The 24,987-nt window shown below is 43.2% G+C and overlaps 2 protein-coding genes across 3 annotated transcripts in view; one reads left to right on the plus strand and one right to left on the minus strand.

Moving 5' to 3' along the window:
* ALK (ALK receptor tyrosine kinase) overlaps nt 1–7,322 on the plus strand; it is a 559,106-nt gene extending 551,784 nt beyond the window's left edge. The window contains exons 27-29 of the mRNA XM_028724462.2: nt 37–171; nt 1,793–1,883; nt 4,494–7,322. Of these exons, the coding sequence (XP_028580295.2) occupies nt 37–171; nt 1,793–1,883; nt 4,494–5,165 (898 nt within the window). The 3' untranslated portion in view covers nt 5,166–7,322. The remainder of the gene's footprint in view (nt 1–36; nt 172–1,792; nt 1,884–4,493) is intronic.
* A 2,862-nt stretch (nt 7,323–10,184) lies between these two features.
* The window catches only part of CLIP4 (CAP-Gly domain containing linker protein family member 4), a 37,732-nt gene continuing 22,929 nt past the window's right edge, over nt 10,185–24,987 (minus strand). The window contains exons 8-17 of one of the 2 annotated variants that reach the window (XR_003706026.2): nt 24,825–24,960; nt 24,031–24,168; nt 21,238–21,324; nt 19,181–19,321; nt 17,623–17,757; nt 15,190–15,313; nt 14,620–14,684; nt 13,835–13,907; nt 11,909–12,865; nt 10,185–11,755 (exon numbers count right to left, since the gene is read on the minus strand). Coding sequence is in view for 1 of the 2 variants with exons in the window: in XM_028724461.2 (XP_028580294.1) it covers nt 12,544–12,865; nt 13,835–13,907; nt 14,620–14,684; nt 15,190–15,313; nt 17,623–17,757; nt 19,181–19,321; nt 21,238–21,324; nt 24,031–24,168; nt 24,825–24,960 (1,221 nt within the window). In the remaining variant the exon portion in view is untranslated. Of the gene's footprint in view, nt 12,866–13,834; nt 13,908–14,619; nt 14,685–15,189; nt 15,314–17,622; nt 17,758–19,180; nt 19,322–21,237; nt 21,325–24,030; nt 24,169–24,824; nt 24,961–24,987 lie in introns of both variants that reach the window. The other variant, XM_028724461.2, reaches the window with a different exon arrangement.

Consider the following 24,987-nt stretch of genomic DNA (forward strand, 5'->3'; position numbering starts at 1 on the left):
TTTCTGTGACCATATTTCTTTCTCTTTTGTGTCCAGGTCATTTGGAGTGTTGCTGTGGGAAATATTCTCTCTCGGATATATGCCCTATCCCAGCAAAAGTAACCAGGAGGTCTTGGAGTTCGTAACAAGTGGAGGAAGGATGGATCCACCCAAAAACTGCCCCGGCCCTGTGTAGGAAACTTTTAAGGATCTGCTTGCTCCATGGGTTCAGCTTGTCATGTTCTGGCATCTCTTCTAATCATGTTTACTCTGCAAAGATTGTTTTCCAGTATCATATATTTCACCAATCTGCTATAACGACTGGAACCTGCAACGAAATGCTGTAGAGCAGCATATTCAGAGTTCCAGCCAGCCAAGTTGTTTTGCAGGATGTGCCATTCCATTGCATCCTGCCGCCCCCCATCCCAGTATTCCATCTTGCACACCACAACCCACAACAAACCAGCAGCATTCTATAACCACTGACCATGCTTCTCAGTTTTTTCCCCTGATGATTGTTTTGGAGAGTGGGAGAGTTCTGCAAACCCTAAAGTCCCCACAAGCCTCTGATATGTCCCTCTTTTTCATGGATGGTGCCATTAGCCTCATAAAAATTTGCTTCACTATTTTCTGTAGGATAAATTCTTTCATTAGCTGTAATGGTTTAACTTTGCAGTCACTGTCATTTTGGTGGGTACTAACTACCACCTGAGGGATGCGGGTGGCGCTGTGGGTAAAAGCCTCAGCGTCTAGGGCTTGCCGATCAAAAGGTCGGCGGTTCGAATCCCCGCAGCGGGGTGCGCTCCCGTTGTTCGATCCCAGCGCCTGCCAACCCAGCAGTTCGAAAGCACCCCCGGGTGCAAGTAGGTAAATAGGGACCGCTTACCAGCGGGAAGGTAAACGGCGTTCCGTGTGTGCTGCGCTGGCTCGCCAGATGCAGCTTTGTCACGCTGGCCACGTGACCCAGAAGTGTCTCCGGACAGCGCTGGCCCCCGGCCTCTTGAGTGAGATGGGCGCACAACCCTAGAGTCTGTCAAGACTGGCCCGTACGGACAGGGGTACCTTTAACTACCACCTGATGCCGTGTTTAGACTCCTCATCCTCTTGTAATAATTCAGGAGTCTTCACCTTCGCTTCTCTTACAAATGGCCTAAGAGCCTCAAATTAAATTTAATGCACATAACAATGTGTGTCCTGATGCTTCCAGGAAATGAATCCAGGTCCCTGCTGTGTTCCCCCCTTATGTAGGTGGGCATTATTTGAGTAACAAGCTAATAGGTAACCTGCTCCATCTCAAGCACTTTTAGCCAATTTTTGGTGTGGCTCGGTTGAACTAAGTTCAGCCAAATTTCAGCTATGTTCTTCCCAGGGACACAATCAGAACTCTATTTATGAACTAAGCCCCCTCCCTCCAATGTTACTTTTGATTTGATAGTGGGATAAAATAATCACAGAGAAAACACCAGCTTCAGACATTCTATGTTTAGCAATGCCTGTCCCACTGCTAACTCACAATAGTGTCCTCTGTGGCCAGGAGTGCCCTATAGCACTTAGTCTTGTTTGCCTCAGTCCCTTAGCCTGGGAAGGGCCATAGCTCAGTGGCTGAGTGCATGCCTTGCATGAGAGGGCTTGCAGATTCAAGCCCCGCCATCTACAGAAAGGACTGTTGCTTGAAACCCTGAAGAGCTGCTGTCAGTCAGTGTCGAGAATACTGAGCTACTAGACCAGTCGGTTTGATTCTGTATAATAAATAAGGCAGCATCCTAACCCACTCTCCTGCCATTCACCATTTGGTCTTCTGCTCCCATTGCAGGTATCGAATAATGACGCAATGCTGGCAACACCAGCCTGAAGACCGGCCAAACTTTGCCATAATATTGGAGAGGATTGAATACTGCACTCAGGTATCTATAACTTCTCAAGGCAATTATCTTATGCTGTTTCTTCTAAGAAATGCCAGAAGGGGCACATGGAAAAGAAACAATGGGTGAGCCAAGACAACCAGAGCACAACCTGGTTCCAATGTCTCTTGCCCAACCCCTTCCCCAGACCACCTGAAGAAGTGAATTCAGTTGCAATGCAAGCTATATCTGGGAGTCATTATGGATCAAGTGTGAAGTGCCCAGCAAGAAAACAAGCCAGTGTTCCTTTCAAAACTTGCCTTGAGGCAGGGTGTGATGGTGATTAGGGATGGTGTGTGTGTGTGTGTGTGTGTGTGTGTGTGTGTGTGTGTGTGTGGATCCATAGGTTGGATTGCAAAGCAGACTCACCTGATTTGATCCAGGTAGATTCTGAATTGGATCAGATCATGAATCCATTTCAAAAGCTGCAGTCCTTGCTACAAGGAGCCTGAGGGCTTCTGCTCTGATCATAATTTTTTTATTTCCTTTTGGGTCTTCCAGACACCCAAAGCCTGGCTAGGCTGGCACATGGGACTTGGTGACATGTCCTTGCTCTCCCCTGTGCAATTCCCTTTGAGAGTGGTGGAATGATCTCAAGTCCCGTTGCTCTCAGGGGATCTTGCTCTACTCTGTGCAAAGTGCATGGCAGCAAGAAACCACGCATTAGCTGCTCCAGGCTCATCTGCTTGCTCTCTTTCCCCACTAGAGGGAAAGGAAGAGGAAAGCCACGTGCCAGCAGGTCCAATGACCAAACTGGTGGGACAGCATCTCCTTTTTGTCACGATCTACAGTGCCCATTTGCTTGCCCTCTTCCTCTGGGTCCAATCCACATGATCATCCAGAAGGAGAGAGTGCAAGGAAGGCAAGGGGAAGAGGCTGTGTTCTTCTGCCTCCTCGTTCTGGTTACTGTCTGCACACTTAGAGGATAGCTGAATAGGCAGCAACAGCAAGGAGAAGGAGCAACAGCAACAGCAGGTGGCCAAATAAACTGTGCGCCTGCTGCATTGTTGTGGCAATAGCAAGTGCCCCATGATCCTCACTGCTGGTGCTGTTCCTATCCTTCTAATCTATCCTTTCTACGCACATCCAGCTGACACTGCTCTGTGATTTATTGCAGCAAATCCAGGGGCAGCAGAGCCTTCAGTGCTTTCAAAACCGATCTCTTGGCCATTAGTGCTGTCCAGTAAATCCACACTTCTTTAGAATACCCTGCATTGAAGGAATACATCCCAGAATCAGATGCATGAAGAAATACTGCGCTCATTTAATATTTATAACCCACTTTTCTTCCCTAAACAAAAGTCAAAGTGGCCAACAGAAAAGCAATCAATGCAATAATGCCAGAATTGTTGAACTGTAAAATGTTTCCATCCAAGTATGATGTCCACTGCCACTGGGAGCAAAAAATAATTTTGCTCTCAATAAATTTATATTCTGCCCCACCCTAACATGTCTGAATGAGGTCATCATTTTTCTCCAGATCTGCAAGACATTTAAGTGTTCTGCTGCATAATAACAAATATTATTCAATAGCAGGTTTGTTATAAGGCCATTCAAAGAGGCTTGCTGGATCAGGTCATGAGTCCCGCTAGTCCAGCTACCTCTTTTCCATGGTGGCTAACCAGATGCCTATGGGAAACCACAAGCAGAGCATGAAGGCAATTGCCCCCTCCTGCACCGGCCCTCTAGCAACTGGAGCCACTGAGCAATTCAGTCCACATTTAAAGGCAAACCTACCTAATTCACAGTTTCCCAAACAATATGAGAACTGAAACACATATATCCTTTTAAATGTGCACTTCTCTGAATTTTGTAATGTAGTTCTCCAGGTAAGTAATGTGCATCAAGATTCATATACTGGGATAAAATGTCAATAAAAATGCATATATTCTTGGGTTTTTTAGTGCATAGATTTTTCGGGGAAATTGCTTTGCAAAAATATGTAGGCAAGATTGCATACAAGGGTGGAATTCAGTGGCTTGCTGTTAGAAGCATTTTGTCATGGAAAGCATTTCCAATTGCTTTCCTCCTCTTTCCTCACCCTGTACGCTATTCTGGGGGTTCTCCCCACCTCCCCAGAGCCCCTTTTGGGAGGCATGGAGGCACATGGGAGGAAGAAAGGGGGAGAAAGGAGACACAAGGCTGCTGTTGACAGGACTCAATAGCTGACTCCTGCCCCAAAGAGTGTAAAATGCTGGTGAAATTTCATGAGGGTTTTAAGAAAACTGCAAACTGATCTGAAAATGTGGCAAGCTGAACTTAATATTGGAAAAACGAGAAATTGAGAGAAACCAAAACTGACTGATTCAACCATCTCTACCCAAGTATGGAGGTTACGTGGCCTAACAGATATATAGATGTGCTTGCCCTCTGTAGATTTGTCAAATTGCTTTCTGGCAGTGAATTCCATAAATTAATTGCACGCTGTGTGGAAGTAGTTGTTCCTTATAGCTGTCCTGAAAGTCAATTTTATTGGGTGATTGGGCATGCATCCATTAGGAGAGAAAAAATCTTTTCACGAAGCAATGGTAGATTACTCCAGCAGCACTCTGTAGTGTCAAGCAGTTAAAGAAAGCAGCAGCATGTTTTGAATCCCTTGTTTTTTTAATGTAGGATCCTGATGTGATCAACACAGTTCTGCCAGTGGAATATGGCCCCTGCATTGAGGAGGAAGAAAAGGTCCCCGTCCGCCCTGAAGACCCCGAAGCAATCCCTCCGTTGCTAGTCTTGCCGCAGAAAGAGAAAAAAGGTGTTCAGCAGCTCCTGCCTTCGCCACCATCCTTGGCCTTAGCCATCGCTACAGGGAAGGCTCTGGTGAAAGCAGCTAGTGTCGATCCATCAGTCTGTGCTACTACACAGGCCCCCCTGGAAGGGGGACATGTCAACATGGCGTACACTCAGTCCAATGCCGCCACTGAGCTCCACAAAGGCCGAGGGTCCAGAAACAAGCCTACCAACCTCTGGAACCCGACCTACGGCTCCTGGTTTTCAGAGAAGCCCATAGTCAAAAACACTTCACAGGCGGAGAAAGAGGCAACTGAGAGGGAAGGTCCGGGGCATGAAGGGAACTGTACTTTGGGGCCCAGCATTGTGACTGGAAGGCTGCCAAGCTCCTCCCTTCTTCTAGAACCATCTTCGCTGACAGCCAGCGTTAAGGAAGTGCCTCTGTTCAGGCTCCGCCATTTCCCCTGTGGAAACGTTAACTATGGATACCAACAGCAGGGCTTGCCCTTGGAAACTTCAGCCCCACCCTTGTGCCAGCAGCTGCGAGGGCCCTCCCCTTAGGAACAAGGCCAACTCCCCCCACCAGGGCCCCCGGAAAACATCCCATCCTTTTGACTCTCTTCCCGTGGGACTCGTAAGCCTTGGTGCAAACATCGGCGTCACCCAAACAAGCACGAGTGCAGAACAAGATGCCCTTCTGTAATGTGCCAATGCGCTCTGAAGTGCCACCCTTGGAAGCTCTGCTTTTCGAACCTGCAAGAAGCTTCCGTTTGTCAGAGCGCGCACACCCCTTACACACACACTCGAAACACCCGAGGACAACAGTCAGTATTATCTGCAAGGCCCCACTCTCAGTTGCATAAAGTCATCTGCATGGTTGTTCTCTGTGCCCTTCCCTGTGCGCTGCTTCCTTCTCTGTTGTTTATGTGCCGTTTCAAGACTCACTGTCAGAGAGTTTAATGTCTGGGGATTTCCCTGTACTGCCAGATGCAGCGTCAGGGAAATCCCTCTTGCTGCCAGAGATTTGAGGAGAGGATGGGGGAAATGTTGCACTCTCGCTGAAATTCAAAATCAGATAAACGTGGACTCCCAAGGGGCATGTACCCAAACAGTAACTCAGCTCCAACATGGCCCTTCCACAAGCATGCACAACCATTGTGGTAGTCTTAAGGGTAGCAGAAACACATTTGCTTCCACGCCTTTGGTCTACAAGATGGAAACTGCAGGAATTTAAGGAGCATGGTGAAGGTCGGTGATTTAGTTTGATTGAAAAGGTGATGCCCTCTCCCCCTTTTCTCTGTTGTGGTTGTGGGACGCCAAGGGTCAAATACTTTATCCTCCGTGTTGTAGTTGGTTATGCCACACGCTAGAGGATAAGATTATCGAGGTGGTAAGAATCAGGTTGTTCAACAATGAAATCACCGCTATTATGCTTCAGTTAATACTATGGGGCAGAGTTTAGACAAACAGAAAGTAGTCGATTGCCGTGGTGTGTGCTGACTCCCGTTTTTTTCCAGTGAATAAGGATATGATTTTATTTAGTATTAGAATTGCATTGCCGAACATGGCACTGTAGGAGATGCGCCAAAGCAAGTGTGTTTTAACGAAGGTTTTAGAACAACCACAGTAGCCAACTCTCTAAGTCATTGTTTTGACAAGAGTCAATATCCACACAGAGAAAAATCAGGACTTGAGCATATGATGTAAAAATTACTTGCCAACTTCAGTGCATTCTCAGACTCAAACATACCATCAATCCATGCTTCAGCATATTTCACAGCTTACCTTATCATGCTATCGGAACTGAAACAATCTGTCAAAATATCCTGCAATGAACTGGGGCCCAGAATTGCTCTTGCTTGAGCACAGGCAGCAGAAAGAAAGGCAGTAGTGGAGAGGGTAATGCCTGTGATTCTATTGCATAACCATGGTGCTACAAATTAGGAGACCACACCACTATTGCAGTTGACCACTAATAATCCTTGTTTCCCCGCTGACACTTTGAGGCAATGGATCACCCCCATGGAAGCTGTATATATGGGCATACAAACCTCGTGCTCACATTCGTTCCCATGAGCAGAGCAAACGAGGAGGAAGCTTGGTTTGTGTCTCTTGCCTCGCTCAAGAACTTATAGCTACTAAATAAATGCAGGTGCAATCCTGTGCACGATTGCACTGCATAAGGCTCATCGATTCAATTGGAATTGATGTATAAATGAAGAAATCTGACCTTCCTGAGTGATAGAGAAAAGAGATCCACTTTCCACAGATACTTGTTTTCTGGAGGAGCAGTAAATCAATGGGGAATGGCCTTGAATCCTTAGCTGCAAATTACAGTTGGACAAATCTAATCATGGATCCCCATTGTACAGTAATGTGTCTTGCTCCCATCACGGGACAACCAAGAACTTTGAAGTGCAGCCAGCTCAAACAGATAAAAGTATTGGGCCTACTTCCAGCCGTCACAGCCACTGAAGGTATTTATATATTTTTTCTTGAGTTCATAAGGCAGCTATAAAAAATGCTTCATTTGAAAAAAGTGTGCCTGCTCACCGAATCAGAGGCAGTGTTCAGTTCATTATAGTTTGGTGGATGCTGTGCCTGAAAGTCCCACTTGCTCACAGCAGGGAGCATGTCTCAGATGACCCCAAGGGGCAATTAAAAAGTACAACTTAACACGCTGCAAGATACCTGAGCTTAAAATAATGGTCATCTGCTAGAAACGTTCCTGTGCTGTTATTACAATCCACTGCAGATTGGCTGGTTCATGTGCGTGATTAACATCAAGGCACACTGCAGAGCCTCACAGTCCAACCCACTCCTGGAAGAAAAAGCACTAGCCAGGAGCTTCTCCAGTACAGCATCCTTTTGTGTTGCAGTTGTGGGGGAAAGCTCATGAAAAGCTTCCTTAAAAACAGGCCTCCCCCCCCCCCCGCATCACCACCACCCAAAGTAGAGGAATATGAATGGCAACCTTAGAAGCATAGAATGAGCTGTGTCTTATAGCATTACTTGTTTGTGAAGGTTCTACGCCACATTTGTAGCATGTCACAACTCTCAGCAGCAGAGCTACTTATCCAGGGTCTTTCATTAGGGAAATGAAACTAAATCCTGTTACACACCCAGCAGAGGTGTGCAATAAAGGATTTCAGTCACAATACTGTAAAATAGCTCGTAGTATTTATACTTGGTGAGATAAAGCTTACCAACACATATGCTTTGTTAGCCGAGGCACAGACGGAGGTTTCCGTATCACCAGAAATAAATGGAAACACTGGCAGAGGCAGGCTTTGCTCCTTAAACGACACCACCTAGGCAGAAGCCGTTTCCATGACTTTATCATGAGTTAGGCAGCAAGGAGTATGAAACAGCTGGAGCACCATCACTGCTTTCTAAATGTATTTTTATTTCCCAGTGCCTGATCAGAGACTCACATTGATTCTACAGCATTAAAATCTTAATAGAGACTATACAGGAGAGCAAAATCATGAGCTTTCAGCAATTCCAGTGCAATGTTCACTTCAGCGTCTGTGTTTGGCCTTTTATAGCACCAGAGATTAGCCAGGAGACACAATGGAGCTTTTGAGACAATAAAACTATGAGCAAAAACTGCCTCCCAAAGTTATTTACCCTATTTGTGGGCAGTAAATGTAGGAAGGTCATTTATCCTAAAGCAATTGGGGCAGGGGGGTAGAATTAGCCCAGAAGGTATCAAAGGGTATGCAAGGAAAAAGTTTGGTTTGGTTCATTCACCTAACCCTAACCCTGAAAGAGGAGGACTGGAAGACAGCCCATTACTTCCTTCAAGCGTCATGGTTTAGGGGAATCTGCAAAAGACAACTCTCCACAAACCTGTCAGAAAATTATTTTCTCTTAGAGGTTTTAGGCCAACTCTCATCTAAGAATTGACTCTGCTTCCTGTGACGTTAGAAATGTGGGAAGAGTCCCATATGCTCAAGTGCAAAATACAGTCCGTTGATTTGAGTAGCCAATGAGTGCATTTTCTCACCCAATCCAGTGCAGGAGGACTCAAAAGCAACTCCCAACTCAGCTTTTGTGAGGCTTGCCTCCAAGTGAGCATAGGAGTGCAGCACCATCGAACGTCCCTCACACTTGTTTCCTTTCCCCATAAGGATGCAGAAGTTCAAAATGAAGTGGTTTTGGTGGAGCATTTCCCAGTCATTTTTCAGTGCATGACTAGGTACGGCAGCTGTATGCCAAGACTTTCCTTTTATGTGTCTGCTCATATAGGTGAGGCCACCAGATACGTCTAAACCTTGAGCAAGTACTACCTTTTCAATGTCCTTTCACAGCTCCGTCACCTCACCCACGGAAGTCTCAACGGAGTTATGTCTGAACCTTCTGTACCCAGCCTCTCCTTCTGTATCAAGGCTTTGTCATTAGGAATGTGTGTCACATCTGTACAGAAGCTTATGCAACATTGCTCATAAATCAAGGGCCTATGCGTTTCAGGGATCCTTCTCAAGATAAAATGCTAATATATGATCATTAAGTATTTTGTATCGTATTTGTATTGTAATCAAGTGTAGTGAAGCTAAAGGCATGAAGACAAAATAAAATGACTGTAAAGGAAAGCATGTGCCTGGCTGTGTATTCTCTCTACAATGGCTCACCAAACCAAGGAGGCTTTTAATTCAGCACATGAACTGCTAAGCTTGGCCAGGGGGTAAAATGCAAGTGATCATTTAGCACGACAAGATTAACTCAAGTCCCATTTTGACTCCCAATGTCATGCAAAGTTCTCATTGAACTAGAATGAAAGTTACCCAGGCTACCTGGCGGAGATGACAAATTTCCTATACTGGTTGCAGAACAATTAATTGAGATGGGGAGGTACAGCTCTTCTAAATGCACCACTAATGCCTGGCTGATCATTAGGGTAAGTTGGATTTCACTCCAGAGAAGCTCTTCTTGTTAATATTTCTGTCCACCCTTCCTAATAAAGGAGCCCAGCACATCAACCCCCAAAGTGGTAAAGGAATTCAATCAAAAATAAAACATTGTTATCTAAAAACATTTTAAAAGCCACATAGCTTCACAGGCAATAATTTTCAAGGTTGCCAGGAGCAGTATCTTTCACCCATCAAATACCTGGGTGAACAGGGGTGTTTTTAAGATCATCCTGAAAGTTAATTATCAGGGAGACCACACCTCACTAGGGATGGCATTCCACAAACGGGGAGCTGCCACTGAGAGGGCCCTGTCAACAAACAGCCCTACATTATACTGGCACCAGGTTACTGGGTTAATAAAGTAGTTACCTTTTTCTATATTCAGTTCATTTTATCCCTTGGTGACTATGCATGGCCTACTGGTATATTCATTTCCTTTCTAATATACAGCAGAACTCATTCTGCAAGCAGTCCTTCTTAATACTGAAGCCATGTAGATTTTATGCTGATAGTTTGGGCAGACATGATCTGCAAGAGCAAATAGGAAAAATGAGGCAGTTCATATTAGTGCAATATTTTTTCTTTCAATGGTACCAATGTTTACCTTGTAAGTCACAATCCCTAGAGGAAGAGGAGGGCAAAAGAAAGATACCATCCGACCAATACATAGGGAATGCACAAAACATTTTTATGTTCAAAATCAGCATGTCTGTAGAGTACATCAATATATTACAAACATAAAAGGTGTTTAAAACATCTGTTTTGTTATATTACAGCTGCTGCTTTCTATCCTAAATGCATAATGTGCAAGTTAACATTATAAGAAAGCGATTCAAAAAAAGGATACTCGGTCAGTGATAGCTCAGTTTTCTTAAAAGCAACGGGCATCGTTAAAACCAAACGACCATTAACAGCACTCTCATTTAAAAATACATTTAAACACCCAAGGAAACAGATGTCAGACATGGCAAGATTCAGTGCATCAAGGTACATCTGGATCCTCAAATCCATTTCTGCAGTTTTCAGATGGCTTTTAATTAAGAACAAGTTTATAATCACAGTTTACAACCATTGCCCTTAGTTTAAAAATACCCATTAGCTATAAAGCAATGTTGCAGCTTCGTCGTGCTTAATGTAGATCAGGGGGAAATGGTTCTAGCAATGTTTGAAAATATTATCTATACACTTTTATAGACAGCTAGAATGTATTTTTACTTTTGAGTGCAATTTGACAAGATACCTTGGCCAGGATTCAACTAATGAGTCCCACTAGTGGAAGGCTGTGCAAGGACTGCTGTTAGCACAAGGGAGGCAGTTACCATAACACTACACTGAATTCTTCCCCTTATTTTCAAGGATGAAGCCACTTAGTGACTTCTGTGGCTTTTAAATTATCTGAATCCATTTAATAAGGGTTCAAAATATGTCATAACAATTAAAATAAGATATATTTTTTAACAATACAATTTATAAATTTATAATCACTCACTTATTTAAAGAGAAGCATAGTGCAGTAAAATAATCATGTTTTAAAAGTGGGTTTTTTTTATTTCAAGGTACATCATGCTTCTAGGCAACAATGTAGCAACTACATTATATAAAAATGGCAAGGGCTTCAACACCTAGCACTGTGACAAGCTTTTCCTAAGGTTGGCGTCTACAGTGATACAGAATTCTTATTGCACATGGGATATTTGGGATTCAAGCACCGAAATATAGGTCTCTCTTAAATGTTCTGCCCAGAGCCAGGAAGTGGTGGCCTGTGGGCAAGATGGTCAGCTGCCATATGGCCTAACTCAACCTGCAGTGGCTTGGCATAGTAAGGCAAGCTAAAGGTTCCAGGTCAACCAGGTGACGGTTCTAGAGGAAGGGGAAACTTGAACCTGCAACAATCATGGAATCTCCCATAGGCTTTCTACAAGCTCCTCCTCCCAGAAGACTAAACTAGGGTGTTTTAGCCAAGGTTAAGAACACTGTCAAAAATCAGAAGGAAGAAAGGCTCCCTCATCACCTACCCATGAGTGGGCACGTTTCCTAGAGGAGGAGGTGGTGCAAATCCATGCACACATTATCTTAAACCCAATGCTGCTACCTCACCTTAAAATGACCCGTTGGCCAATCTGATTGCTGGCTGGAGAGCTTTGCTGAAGGGCATTTGATGCATGCAAAACGTTGCAGTGTTACAGGCTTCAGTCTTGACTAACAAAATAATTTCTCCAGAACTTGAGTGGGGAAACTCTTCAGAAAGGAGAAATAAAAGTGCATTAATACTTGTTCCAATGGCATTTTTGGAAAGTGCTTCTGGCATGCTGCTGCCTTTAAAAGACACACGCATGTCCATTATACAGTATATCTCTATATACTGTAACAAAAAGTGCTTTTACTATTTACCTGAAAATATTTGTGCTGCTTTATTCTTTTTTCCCTTTCTTCTATTCAGGATGCTTCTGTATGTAGCATGGAAGGAGCACATTTTTTTCTCTTTTCAACTGGTTGCTTTGTGCTTGGAGGACCTGTCTGGATAATAAGCTACCTGTCTCACAACATTTTCCCCCTAAATACTGTCACTTCCCTCCCTCTTTATTGCTATTTTCCCCCCAAAGAAAGTGAAGACTGTTTAGCAGGTTGACAAATCCTGCTGCTTGTTTAACAAGCTCAGCGATCTCAAGTCACTTTACAGCTTCATTAGAATGTGGGATGGAAACATCATTTGTAAAGCAGCAAAGCATGTCAACATGGAGCCAGATAAAAAACAGATTATTCAAATAACAGGACTGCTCAACCCCAAGTTGTTTTTTTTAGTATGTAAGCAGCTTTCGGGTGAGGACCGTTCTGTAGGGGAAGCTATTAAGATTTCATTCCTCAAGAGTCATAATGCAACTCCAATCTGGCTAGAGCTGTGCAAGTGTTCTACAAATGCAGTTTTAGGACTTTGGGTAAGGCAGAACTTCATGCAGGCGATGGCAGGATTGTCTTGTGTGCTTTATTTCTTATGCCCTCATCTCAAGAGCTAGAGGAGTTTGCTTTCAGCAGATATCATCCACAAGTTTTGCACCGTTGATCCCTCGGTAAGTGACTCGGCTCGGCCGCACCAAGACTCCATAATTTGGCTTGCAAGTAAAGTACCGCTTGTCACCCACGGAGCCGTCATTCTTGCCTTTGGCACTTCGGAGTTCCAGGCCAAGCCAGATGCCTGGAGCAAAGTCTGTGGGCCCAATGTAGCGAATGATGCCCATCTCACTGGAGCTGCTCAGGAGGACCTGGGAGCCTTCGTGAAGCTTGACGGGCCCCTCAGCGCTGGCCGTAGTGGTGCTGCTCCAGCTGCGTCGCAGGGAAGCGTTTTTTGACCTGGGCAGATAAAAGGAGGCAACAGGTGGACCATTTGTTAAATGCACAAGATACTAAGATTGCATTTGCACACAGAGGAAATCTGCCACTGACTTACTAAGATAAAGACTTCAGGGCCTCCTGATATGGACCAGATTGCTTCTGATCTGGCAATGGCAGCAAAACATGCCTTCAGTTAAAGGCCACGCAATACGCTCATCATCAACCCAAGAGAAAAGCCTGTGTATCCTTGTACCACAAGATCAACGAGCTTTTCAAAAGGATAAGATGGTGAAGTTTTCCTACCAATGCAAATAGCAGCTCCAAAAGAGCTATTTTTGGCAGGGTTGCAGCATGGGAAGAAAGGGTTAAGAGTCTCCTCTTTGCCTGCTGTGATCCAAATAATTATTAACCCAACTCACCCGCCATTTTCATTTTTAAAAGAATGTGTTAAATGCAAAAACACATTTGATGTCCTGTCTAGTTTGGCCCCAAGCCATCTCCTGTTAAAAGGTAGTGAGGAAATTGGTGTGTGTGAATCAGCTGGAGCATTTTGGCCTAGCTGTTGAGCTGGCAAGGAATGTGCACGATAATTCTCAGAAGTGGGATCCTGGCGCAGGCCTATTTCTTTACCATTCTGATTTCAGTTATTAATTCTAAAATGTACAGCCAGCTTTTTCTGACAGCCATCACTGTGCAGGAACAAGACTTGCAGGCAAGCAAAAAAGCATCGCTGCCATTGAGACTTCCTATAACCATTCAGGATTAGTGCTGGGAGTTATTCAACAATATCAGAATGACTCTGTGGGCTACGACCCTAAAGACACTGGAAAGGGAGTAATCTCCAGTGAACACAGTAGACATACTTCTGGGTAAACATGCATAGGATTGCACTGTTAATCACTAAGATGCATGCCTCCAGAGACAAAAAGAGTGCTGAATTCATCTAATCATAGCAGGCATGTATTCCCTTTTCTAAGAGCCACTCACTTGACAAAGGAGTTTCTCCTGTTTAATTCCTTTTGGGAAGACGCAGAGGTTGTGCTAAAACTTCGTCGGAAACCTGAACATGATAAGAAAAACAAACTTCAATTCAGTCTATTAAGTGGCATACATATATAAATATCTAAGCCTATTTCCCCTCAATATCCACAGAGCACACAAAAATCAAAGTCTTTCACCTTTCCTCAACACTCATTTATTCAGTTCCTTTTTTACAGTGCTGTTTTCTCAGGCTCCATTCAGCTGTGATCTGTCCCACTGAAAGTAATGGACACTGCACAGCATCGCTGAGCTGTGCCTAGAATGACTAGTTCAAAATCTTGCCAAGTCAGCCCCAGAGCCTGGGTCTTAGGAAACAAGTCCACAAACAAAGGCAACTTAACAAAGCAGTAAAACCACACAACAGGTAGGCAAGGTTATGCCCATATTTCACTGAGAAAGATCATAGAATTTTGGCATTGGAAAGGATCCTAGGGACCACCTAGTCCAACCCCTTGCAATCACACTACGAAGTTCTCAGAACCGAGCAGGAATATTGAAAATAATAATAAAATGCCTTTTAAAATGTCATTTTGTGTTTGTTTCAAAAAGGAGGGGTTACAGACTTTAAAGAAAAACGAGGCGAAATGGGAGGGAAGAGAGAAATGGAAAAAGCTCCTGCCTTGAGGCCTTCCCATTTCACTCTCACTCCCACCATCCCCAAGTAGCTACAGTTGCTGCAATTTGCACAGGTAATATGAAGCAATGAAATCAGGTACTTGTCAAATTCTTACCGGGGAGAGAATGATTCATTTTACTTGATGAAACATCTGTGAGGGAGTCTAGTGATCCCACTAGCCTGCAAATGAAATAATATGTTTAACACTTCTCTCTCTCAAGGCGGCGAAGAAGAAAAAGAACAGTCTGATTCTTATTTAGTGTCTTTTCTCCCTTTGTTCCATTCCCTGCTCTGGAAATTTAGAACGCACTGCCAAACGCACTTCCATTTCTTCTGCTACGATCATGCCACTCTTCTATGCTTCCCCCCATCAGCTTCCAGCTCATTTTCTTTCCACTTCACAATCTCCAGGACACTCCCCACACACCACCTGCTGTAATTCAGCTTCCTATTTCCTCTGGCCTGTGTGCTCTCATCTAATCTCCTTTGCATATATGTTGTTTTGCCTTCCAAAGACAGATTGCTCCCCTCAACTAATCTAGCCAAAGAACAGAGATGATCTATAATTTGGTAGCAGACTTGTGCTGGCACTCCTCTGGGTTTCCCTCCAAATGGATGGAAGTAGTCTGGGTCAAACTGTGAAGCTAAGCCCGTTTTGTCCCGCTGTCATGAACTCTGCACTTACCTCTGCACTCTCGATGGTGGTGCAAAGACACCATATCTGGGGAGGCAGCTGAAGTACTGCATTCCTGCAACTGAACCATCATTCTTGCCATGAGGTTTGTCCAGTTCTATTCCACACCAAACCCCTGCAAAACCAGATGTTTTAAGAGAGTCACGGGTAGGGCAAAGATGCACTCTTTCCAGTTTTGCTGTTGCTCACTACAGCTATCTACCTGTATGCCACAGAAGCATTCTGCTCTTGGCAAATTTAAATCTACAATTAGCAAATAAGGAGTAGGAATTGAGAGCAGAGAAAAAAGAACGCCTCTTAAATAGATCAGCTTGAAGAAGCTATCAAGATGAATAAGCATTCTCTCCAAATGTTGCTTCAACTTTTGAAGTAGCACTTAATCTCATTCCTCTGTATAAAGATTTTAGAAAGGCAAGGAAAGCGGGGGAGGAGAGGCTTCTAAAGTGTTGTGCATCCAAGTAAGGTAAAGGTAAAGGGACCCCTGGCAGTTAAGTCCAGTCTCAGATGACTCTGGGGTTGCGGCGCTCATCTCGCTTTATTGGCCGAGGAAGCCGGCGTACAGCTTCCAGGTCATGTGGCCAGAATGACTAAGCCGCTTCTGGCGAACCAGAGCAGCACACCGAAATGCCATTTACCTTCCCACCAGAGCCGTACCTATTTATCTACTTGCACTTTGACGTGCTTTTGAACTGCTAGGTTGGCAGGAGCAGGGACCGAGCAACGGGAGTTCACCCCGTCGTGGGGATTTGAACCACCGACCTTCTGATCAGCAAGTCCTAGGCTCTGTGGTTTAACCCACAGCGCCACCCGCGTCCCGTGCATCCAAGTAAGACAGTGCAATAAAGCTTTCAGAACTGTGGGCCTCTAAATGTACACGGTCAAGGCTGCCTTCTTCGTCCTGATCCAAAAGTATGCAAGCAATACTTTGAACTGCTGCTGCTTTCATTCACTTGTCTTCCAAGATATAAGAACCTTCTAGTGTGCACTGTAAGAAGCAAATAAATTGTCTGATGGAGCTTTCTTGAAAAGTTATTTCCTCACAGGGCACCGAGAAAGTCATCAGACAGCAACACTTTCATTTAAACACTACAGTATGTGTTGCATTTGCTAATTCTGAAGAAAGTTCCATAATGCCCTATTTCTCATGCTATCCAACTCCATTAAGACTCAACATTAAAATTCAAGTCATTTGGCGCTTAGGGTGCAGTTTTTAAGGGCAATGCTAATTACAAGCTGAAGCAGCCAGAACTCCATCATGCATTTAAAAGGCTCGGCTGGGGAAGAGTTGTTTTCTTCCTGCCTTCAAAAGAAATAGCGACAGATTCTCTGCCAGTTTATCAGCAGCAACACTTATGCAACTAAATATGCCTTGGCTCACTACTGAAAGCTGTCATCTGAAGTAAGATGCTACAGGGAGGAGTTTTTCTGCAAAAGAGCAAGCTTTCCCTGAGGTCAAAACACACATCAGAGGTTTTCTGAGATAGATTCCTCCCTCCCCAGCCACCCATATCATTTATTTTAACAGAATAAGCACCATACGTAGTAAAGGTAAGTCTCACACACCAAAATAAGCACTATACCTATAATCCCAGTGTCAAATAGTGGTGCTATTTGGATAATTGTTTTCAGTTTTGTATAAACTATAATTGCCACACACACACACACCCTGAATCCAAGCAAGTTCAGGGTGATAATTGGGGTATGTGTGTGTGTGCAGAGCAGTGTGCAGAGGCAAAGTTTAATAGTCCCTAAATGCCCTGTGGACAAGTAAAATGCGTTCCGTTTTTAGAGTCGCATACAATAGTTAATGAGCTTTGCACCATCTGTTGACTGGTAGTTCAGCTTGGAAATATCCAAAACAGGAAGTGCAGATCACTTATGCTTCCTGCTCCTTGCATACTAAAGTACAGTTTTGAAATTACTCAGATTATTTATCTGCAAGCACTATACACTTGACTGAGTGGGCTGAACAAATGCAGTTGAATTTGTGTATGTAGTTATCAGAGGTCACACTTCTTCAGCAAAAAATGAAATCTTTGGTTTTATGCTGGCTGATATTTTTATGATGCCAACACAACTGCTTTTGAAAGGACACATAGCTCAGCAATGCTTTGCATGCAGATGGTTCCAGGTTCAAATTCCAACTTCATCTCTGCCATCTCTGTTTACAAGAATCTGCTTTAAGATTTTGTTTTACATGGATTGTTCACTTTATTTGTTTTGAATTTGTATTTTATAGTATTTAACCAACATTTTACATTGTTTCTTACTAGAAGCTATAATGTGAATTATTCTGAAAAATGAAGCCCAGGAAACAAATTAAATGCTTTATTTTCTCTGACAAAAGTCTTAGCTTCAGTCACAGATCTAAAATACACTAGGCAATCCTAGTTCTGCCCTAAATGTTCACAGCAGAAAGCTTACCTGGTGCAAACTTAGTTGTCCCATAAAATCTAACTATTCCAGTTCTCTGTCCTACCACCAATACTCTGTCTCCAATCTGAATCTCCCCTTCATCAAAAGGATTTCTTCTTGAAGATGGAAAAGTGTTGTTTCTTCCTGTTCAACCAGATTTAAGGAAATGGAGAAGATATTTGAATAATGTAAGAGAAAAGGACCATTAATATTTATTCGTATATTGAACCAATATAGCCGGTGCCTCAAATAAAACTAAAGAAGATCTCAGCAGCAAGTCCAGAGAGCTAATGAAATATGCCTATGCAGTCTCCAGGCTAAGTTAAAATAAACAAATTATATGGAATCAAGATGGGCATACCCAGAAAGTTTTAGAAACTAAGAACTAGGAGCAAAATTGTAGCAGGCTATGGGAATCAGATATCTGCTCCCATTTGCAATGGGAAATTTATTTCCTTTCACTTGTGGGGTTAATTCATGAAGCCACAAAAAGCTAACATCTTGGAAAAAGGGAGTTTCTAAATTAATTTTAGTATAATACAGGGGAAGACTGAATAATAATTTAGAAAGCTACATGAAGTACTCACGGCCAAGTATAGACATTACTTCAAATCAAGAAGATGATGCAATTTTTTTTCTCCTGCAGGGTGAGTTCAGCTTCCCACTGCAAATGACAGATGCACTTGCTTTGGATTTTTAATTGATAGACAGCCAAACATATGCATGTTTACTTAGAGATAAGTCCCACTGAATTAAATGGGGCTTACTCTCAAGTGTGCATTTTTCACTCACACTCAGTGGCTGAGCTGGGCTGTCTACCTTTCTAACCAACTGTTTAAAATGCCACATATATGGGTATTGAAAAGTTCATTCAGCACTTTCTATTATAGAAAATCAAGCCAGTGTTTCTAAAAGTTGAAAAAGTGTTCCAGGGATAGTTGTGAGAGGCAGTTCTTACTGACACAAATGCTAGTGAATCAGTGCAGTGTACAGCTGGTTTCTTCTGACAAGTGGTAGAGGTGGCTTCCCCTAGGCTGAATGCTGGAGAGAAGTCTATATCTGACCTAAACACTGCAGGTCCACTTCCACAGCAGCTTCACTTCTCATTTTTAGGCATGTCTATACACACACCTTAAGAACTGTATGAAAGGTGTTAGCCTGCTTAAATAAGTACTATAGAAAGTCACATCATAGTAGCTTTATGAGTGGCAAGTATCTGAGTATCCTAGAGCTATGAAAACACATACAGGTAGGAACACGGCCTCTCCTACCACCATGTGATGATGCATGAACAGGAGAGGCAGTTTCCACATTAGGAAGATCTGGCCACAACAGGACCTGTTCATGCTGTCCACAAGGTGGCACTTACCAAAATGGTTAATTCAGCCTTGTAATCCCACCCATACTCCAACTACAAAAAACTCATCTAGAAGTCTGCAGATGACTTGTTTTTATCTTAATAGCTGCAGAAAGAAAAGACCAGATTTACACTTAAAGGAAATGGACCTCTTAGTGCCACCACTGTCTTCACATTACTATTTAAAAAGCAACTGCGGAGAAAGCATACCTTTCGTTGCAGCAGAATGGCTTTTCAAGTCTTCCTTCTTATTTTTCCTTGCGGTATTCCACTTCTTTGAGCAATTCTGCTTGCTGTCTAAAGATGTAGTGGAAGAGGAAGAGCTGTTGGATCCAAGGGAAGTTGCTTTTTCTAAAAAAAGAAGAAGAAGAAACCAAAGAATTATTCAGATACACAAAATAAAGAAAAAGATGCATACAAGACAGGAGATGTCAAAGATGTCATTCACCCAAGTAAGAGAAGAAAAGAAACCATCTGCATAAAGCTAACTTTTCATGATGGTCACCACTTAACAGTCTTTCAAACCCACTTTAATATTGTGTAATACTTGTAAGCAGGGAGCATAATTGTAAAAATAATGCCGCCTCAAGTAATAAAAGACATCAGCCTTTTGCTTTTGATAGCCAATCTATTAAATCTTTGATGAGAAACAGGGAGTGTGACATTTTGCGGGTGAATTATGAAGTGCGTGGATTAGTGCCTACTGCATGCTATTATGCACCGTATTAATATTAAAATCCAGTCTATAAAATAAGATTGGGAGGTAAATCACTTTCATTTCAATTTGTGAAATCTTGATGTTCAAGCTGCCTAAAGAGATTTATCTCTAGCTTTTCTCTTCATATAGCTTCCTCTCCTGCCCTATTCTAAGTTAAGATCTTGACCCTTGGTGTATCTCAACCATGGAACTGGATATGTTGGCAACAGAGCAGTCCAAATCCCCCTTGTGCCAGGCTGGAAGGCGAGGGAGAGGGCTGGACTGGGCGAAGATATCGCTCTGCTCAGATCTCCCATCTAAGCTGGCCTCCCACCAGCCAGCACATGTCTCACTCCATCAGTGCTGCCCTCCGCCTCCACCCACCAAACCTGCAAGTGGGAGTGCTACTGGTGGGATGCTAGCAGGTCAACAGCCACTGGAAGGCCCCAGAAATGGGCTGCTCCAGCCACACAGAAGGACTGATCCAGCCTGGCCTGAGTCTGACCCCAAGCCTGTCTCACTGCTTATCACATGAAAGCATCAGATCCAATCACTGCACCAGCTCCAGGATGGCGTAGCCTCCAACATCTTTGACTCCACCCATCACATGCTGCAGGTGCGACAGTGGAGCTATTGCTCTGCAAAGCCACAGCAGCGGAGGGGAGGAGGTTGGATTGCAGCCTTTTACCTGTATTAGAAACTGCTGGGGGGCAGCTGCACGTACTAAGCTTTAGCACGGACCTGTATCCTTGCGGGATGACATTACAAAGAGCTCCTAAATTGCTACAGCATCTTACAATGTGTGACCTTAGACTTAGAGTGTCCATGGCTATCATATGGGGAGGAAAACCCTTGAATTTTGCAAGGCCTATCAAGATTGCCATAAGCAGTGCAACTTGCAAAGAAGGATTGAACATCTTCATTATAAAAAATCCCCTTCCGGCCAATAAAAATGAGACTCCCCTATTAAGGAATGCAACTGATTAAAGTGGCAATGCGGTCTGTGGGATGCAGCATCTAGAGATGTGACCTGGAAGGGTGGCCAGCAGAGAGGGACTAAGCATCAAAGGAGTTGAGCTTTTCCACCTAGTTCTGCTCTATTCCATTCCATACACCCCATACATGCACCACATTCCTCCTTGTTAGGGTTGATCCACATTTACTTTTTGCCCCGCTCTTTCCAGGCAGAGCAGGCTCCCCAGCCCACCCCTGCCAGAGCTTTCTCTGTGAAAACTCACTCTCCAAAGCTGGATCAGAGCAAATGTCAATTCAGGGTTTTGCGCAGATTGACGTTTGCTCTGATTTGGGGGTTTATTCTGTTAAAGCTCCAGAGGGAGGGGGCACTCGGACATGGAAGTTTAAATTACAGACCATGCCTAGAAAGAGTGGAGGAAAAGTAAGTGTGGATAAGACCTTAGTGAAGTGATCACAGGGCTTTATGGAGCCAGAATACAGGCACAAAATAGTTTTGAGTGGCATAGTTCTATGGTTCTCTTTGGGAGAGACTGTTATGGGATTTCCCTTAAGTCATGCCAAGTACAGAAGCCAAAAATATCTAAAGAACACATACCTTCTTTACCAGGTGGAGTTTTCATTCCTTCTTTGCTGCCCAAAAACGTGGAATCTGGGGTGCTGTCTTTTTTCAATGCAGATAAGCCTGTGAGCCAAACCAAATCAATAAAACCATTGTAGTCTAGTAATAATTCTTCTACCTTCCAAAGAGCAAACATGCAGCAGGGCAAGATCACCTAAAAATCTAACTACTACTACAAAATGTGTGAGTCTGATCAAGAGATTTCCCTCATCCTTTTACACCCATGAGTAAAACAATAATACCAAGTCTTATTTCCCCCACAAGAAGACAAAATACTGAAAAGCTCAGTAGTACAACTTATGCCTTGAATGGATGAGAGGATTCCCAAGTTCATTCCCAGTTAAGCAATCTCAGGCATCAGACTTTGAGAAAACCTCTGACGGAAACTCAGAAGGCATTGATTCAAATGGCACTGCACCAGAGGGAGAAGAGGCACCTTTCTATGGGAAAAAGTAGTGCCTATTTTGGGCAGTGGGCTATTAGGCTACTAGAAAGTGTTTTGTGGGCCCGCTGTGGACTGTGGGCTCAGCAGCCCTGATTTAAACAATCACAATCTGAACAAACATGAATATTCAGAACTAAGGTGTCTTTCATATTTCTTGCCCCCTTTCAGCACAAGATTGAAAAAAAGTACTTAATTGCTATTTTATTTATTTAGTTTCTTTATCACCCATCAATAGGGTTACAGAACTTCTTTAAAATGCTATGCATGTGCAAATATCCCACATGATACCAGGAGCAACATCAACTTGCTGGAACGGATGTGGGGAGACTGGATATTACATACATATGTGGTGGTTTTGCGAATCTCTTTACCCATTTTGGGTTTTGGCATTTAAAGAATTCAGTTTAATATACAAAGCAGACCTACAACCCGGTCCTCAACTTGCTGTACTTGGAACAAAGCACCTGTCTACTCCACCAATTGCTCCTAAAGAACTTTGAACATTCCTCCTCACATCAGCATGTACGGAAATAGCCACGCAAGGGCACACTGCCTTGGGCTTGAACATGGAAGCAAGGTACCTCCAGAGCATGGACAACAGCGCTGGCTGAAAAGCTGACATGCCAGACTCGTGAGACCAAAGGATGTGAAAATACCCCCAAACAGAATGACTACTGTTTATTCAATCACAAAGGTATTCTAATCACAGATTTCCCATATCGCATAAAGTTATGCCCCCAAATTTATTTGTACTAGCACCATCAACTTTTGAAGCACTCAAAACTAGAGCTTAAAATACATTTACCTATAGAAGTATTTTACAATAGAATCAGTTGTTTTCCTAAGAGAATAGCCTATGTCAGAACAGTAGCATCCCTCATAATCTATGCATGGAAAATAATAATCAGCCTTAGTAATGTTCCATGGGTCTTCTATTCCACATTGATAGACATGCCACTAATATCAGAGAACAAGTCTGCAGCTGATTTTTTTGGCAGAAAACATAAAGGGCAGAGCTTTATTATTTATCAACTAAATGCATATCTATTGGCTTCATCTGGCTGCTGAGCTGCTTTTTGTACTAATTCATGAATGTACTCTATTATTAGATGTTTATCAGGCCAGCCTCAATAAGACCAGCATGACAAGCAAGAACAAACATGTTTACATATCAATTTATGAATACTTTTCCGGAAGAAAATCTGACAAAACAGCCATTACTCAGAGAATTTGAATTTTAAAATTTAACCCAATGCCCCAAACCATGTCATTCCTTTTAAAAAGAGTATCAACAGGGGGGGAAAACAGTATTTTTAAAAGCTACACTTAGTTGCCACATCTATTAGAACAGTCTCTCTCACCAGTGGCTCCACTGAGTCAAGGGAAGATGGGGAACAGTTTCCCCATTAAACAAAACAACAAAAACCCCACCTCCTGAGAGCTGGACAGGCTTAACTATTAGAGTCCTAGAGCCAAAGTCTTTGTAAGAGGGGACAGGTTTTATGGAAATTTTAAAGGACAGTGTTGAACAGGTAGTGAGAGGTTGAGGTGAGGAATCCACAATTTAAATGTAAAAAAAAATCTTTTAAAATCTGCACCACTAACAGAATAGCAAAACAGAAGAGGGTGTACAGAACCATATGAGAAGGATGGGATCCTAGCTCAGTGAGTGAAGCACATGCAATGCACATCAACTGAGTCCATGGTAACCCCAAGACTCCTACCTGGAACAATGGAAAGCCATTGATAGTGCAGACAGCACTAAGCCACATGTCCAAACCTTTGACTTGGTATAAGGCAGCTGTCTACGTTCTATGAGGACATGATCTATAAAGGATTTCGCAGCTCACAACCAAGAGCCAACCACAACAAAAGATGCTGCTGGCACTTCAGGGGAGGAGTCACAATTCCTGCCTTCTCAAATCCACAGAGGCCAGTGCAGCTGCATCTCCTCCTCGGCTGCAAGGCCTGTTTGCTCCAGCAGGTGGGGGGCTAGGGCTGACTCTTCCCTCAGCACAGGAGCCCAGGTACATCAACGGGCTCGCAGGTTTAACAAAGGTAAGTATAACTAGATTTCAAGGTGGTTTCCCAAAGTAAAACAAGTACCACAATACACACACTCAAAACAACAACATGTGGAAAAGAGGCTAAAAACCATCTTGGGAAAGTTTATCCCTGATCTGACCTAAACCAAATATTATACATTTTTTAATTATTTAGCCTCTGACACAACACAGCACTTGCCTACAATGGGTTGTGATTTTGGACCGAAAAATAGGTCATCTTCCTAACATGTTCTTTGGCTTTAATGCTATCATGCTTACCTGAATTCACTTTGGACGTTATGTGCGTTACATCAATTTTCTTGGACTTGACAGCGGGAGAAGGTCGCGAGGAAGAAACCTTTGCATTCTTTTTGTGTTCTGAAGCTTTACTTATTTTAGAGAGAGGTGCAAAGATACCTGGCAGAGAAGACACACAAGAGAAATAAAAGCTATTAATTGCAGAGCTCAGCTACTCCTTGATAACCTTATTCAAGTATTTATGACTGTTCAAGTATTTAAATAACGGCCAAGTACCTGACACTTTTGTAGGCAGTCTTAAATGATGCTTCAAGTATTCTACTTTCCTCTTATGGATACAAGTTGAAGCACACTATAACGAATACTTAAGCTTTTGCACAAACAAGCTTGCGACTGAGATGAGAACTGGCCTCACGACTTGTGTCCTTGCCATTTTGCCATCACTGCCATCTTTCCTAACTATAGCCTTCAATTATCTTTCTTAAGAAATAGGGCTATCACAGCTAAGAGAGGGATAGAGCATACTGCTTACTCCCTAGTAACATCCACAGCAAACATCCATCTAAATTACTATCTCTATGGCAAGCAAAGAAGGGGACGCTACTGATAACTAAGAACTTAGCAAAACTATAGTTGTTGAAAATTGTTGACAAGAACCATGCATTTTATTTTAAGCCCAAAAGTCCAACTTCCAATCAGAGAAACATCCAGCAAGTGGGGGAAATTGCTTAACATGATATATGTGGCCAAATAAAAAGGCATTCCATTAAAGCATCTGCAAGGCAATGCATCTCAAATAAAAAAAAAAGTTATACCATGTTTTGGTGCACACTTGAAGTACTGTACTTTGCCAACACTTCCATTGTTTTTTCCTTCAGGTTCATCCAATTCTATGCCAGCCCACTGTCCACTGGCAAACTCTGTTGTGCCACAAAATCTTAATGTGCCAACCTAAGAGGGGAGGGAGTAAAAAAGTAT

The sequence above is a fragment of the Podarcis muralis genome, chromosome 3, assembly GCF_964188315.1.
Source record: "Podarcis muralis chromosome 3, rPodMur119.hap1.1, whole genome shotgun sequence".
Taxonomy (NCBI): Eukaryota; Metazoa; Chordata; class Lepidosauria; order Squamata; family Lacertidae; genus Podarcis; species Podarcis muralis.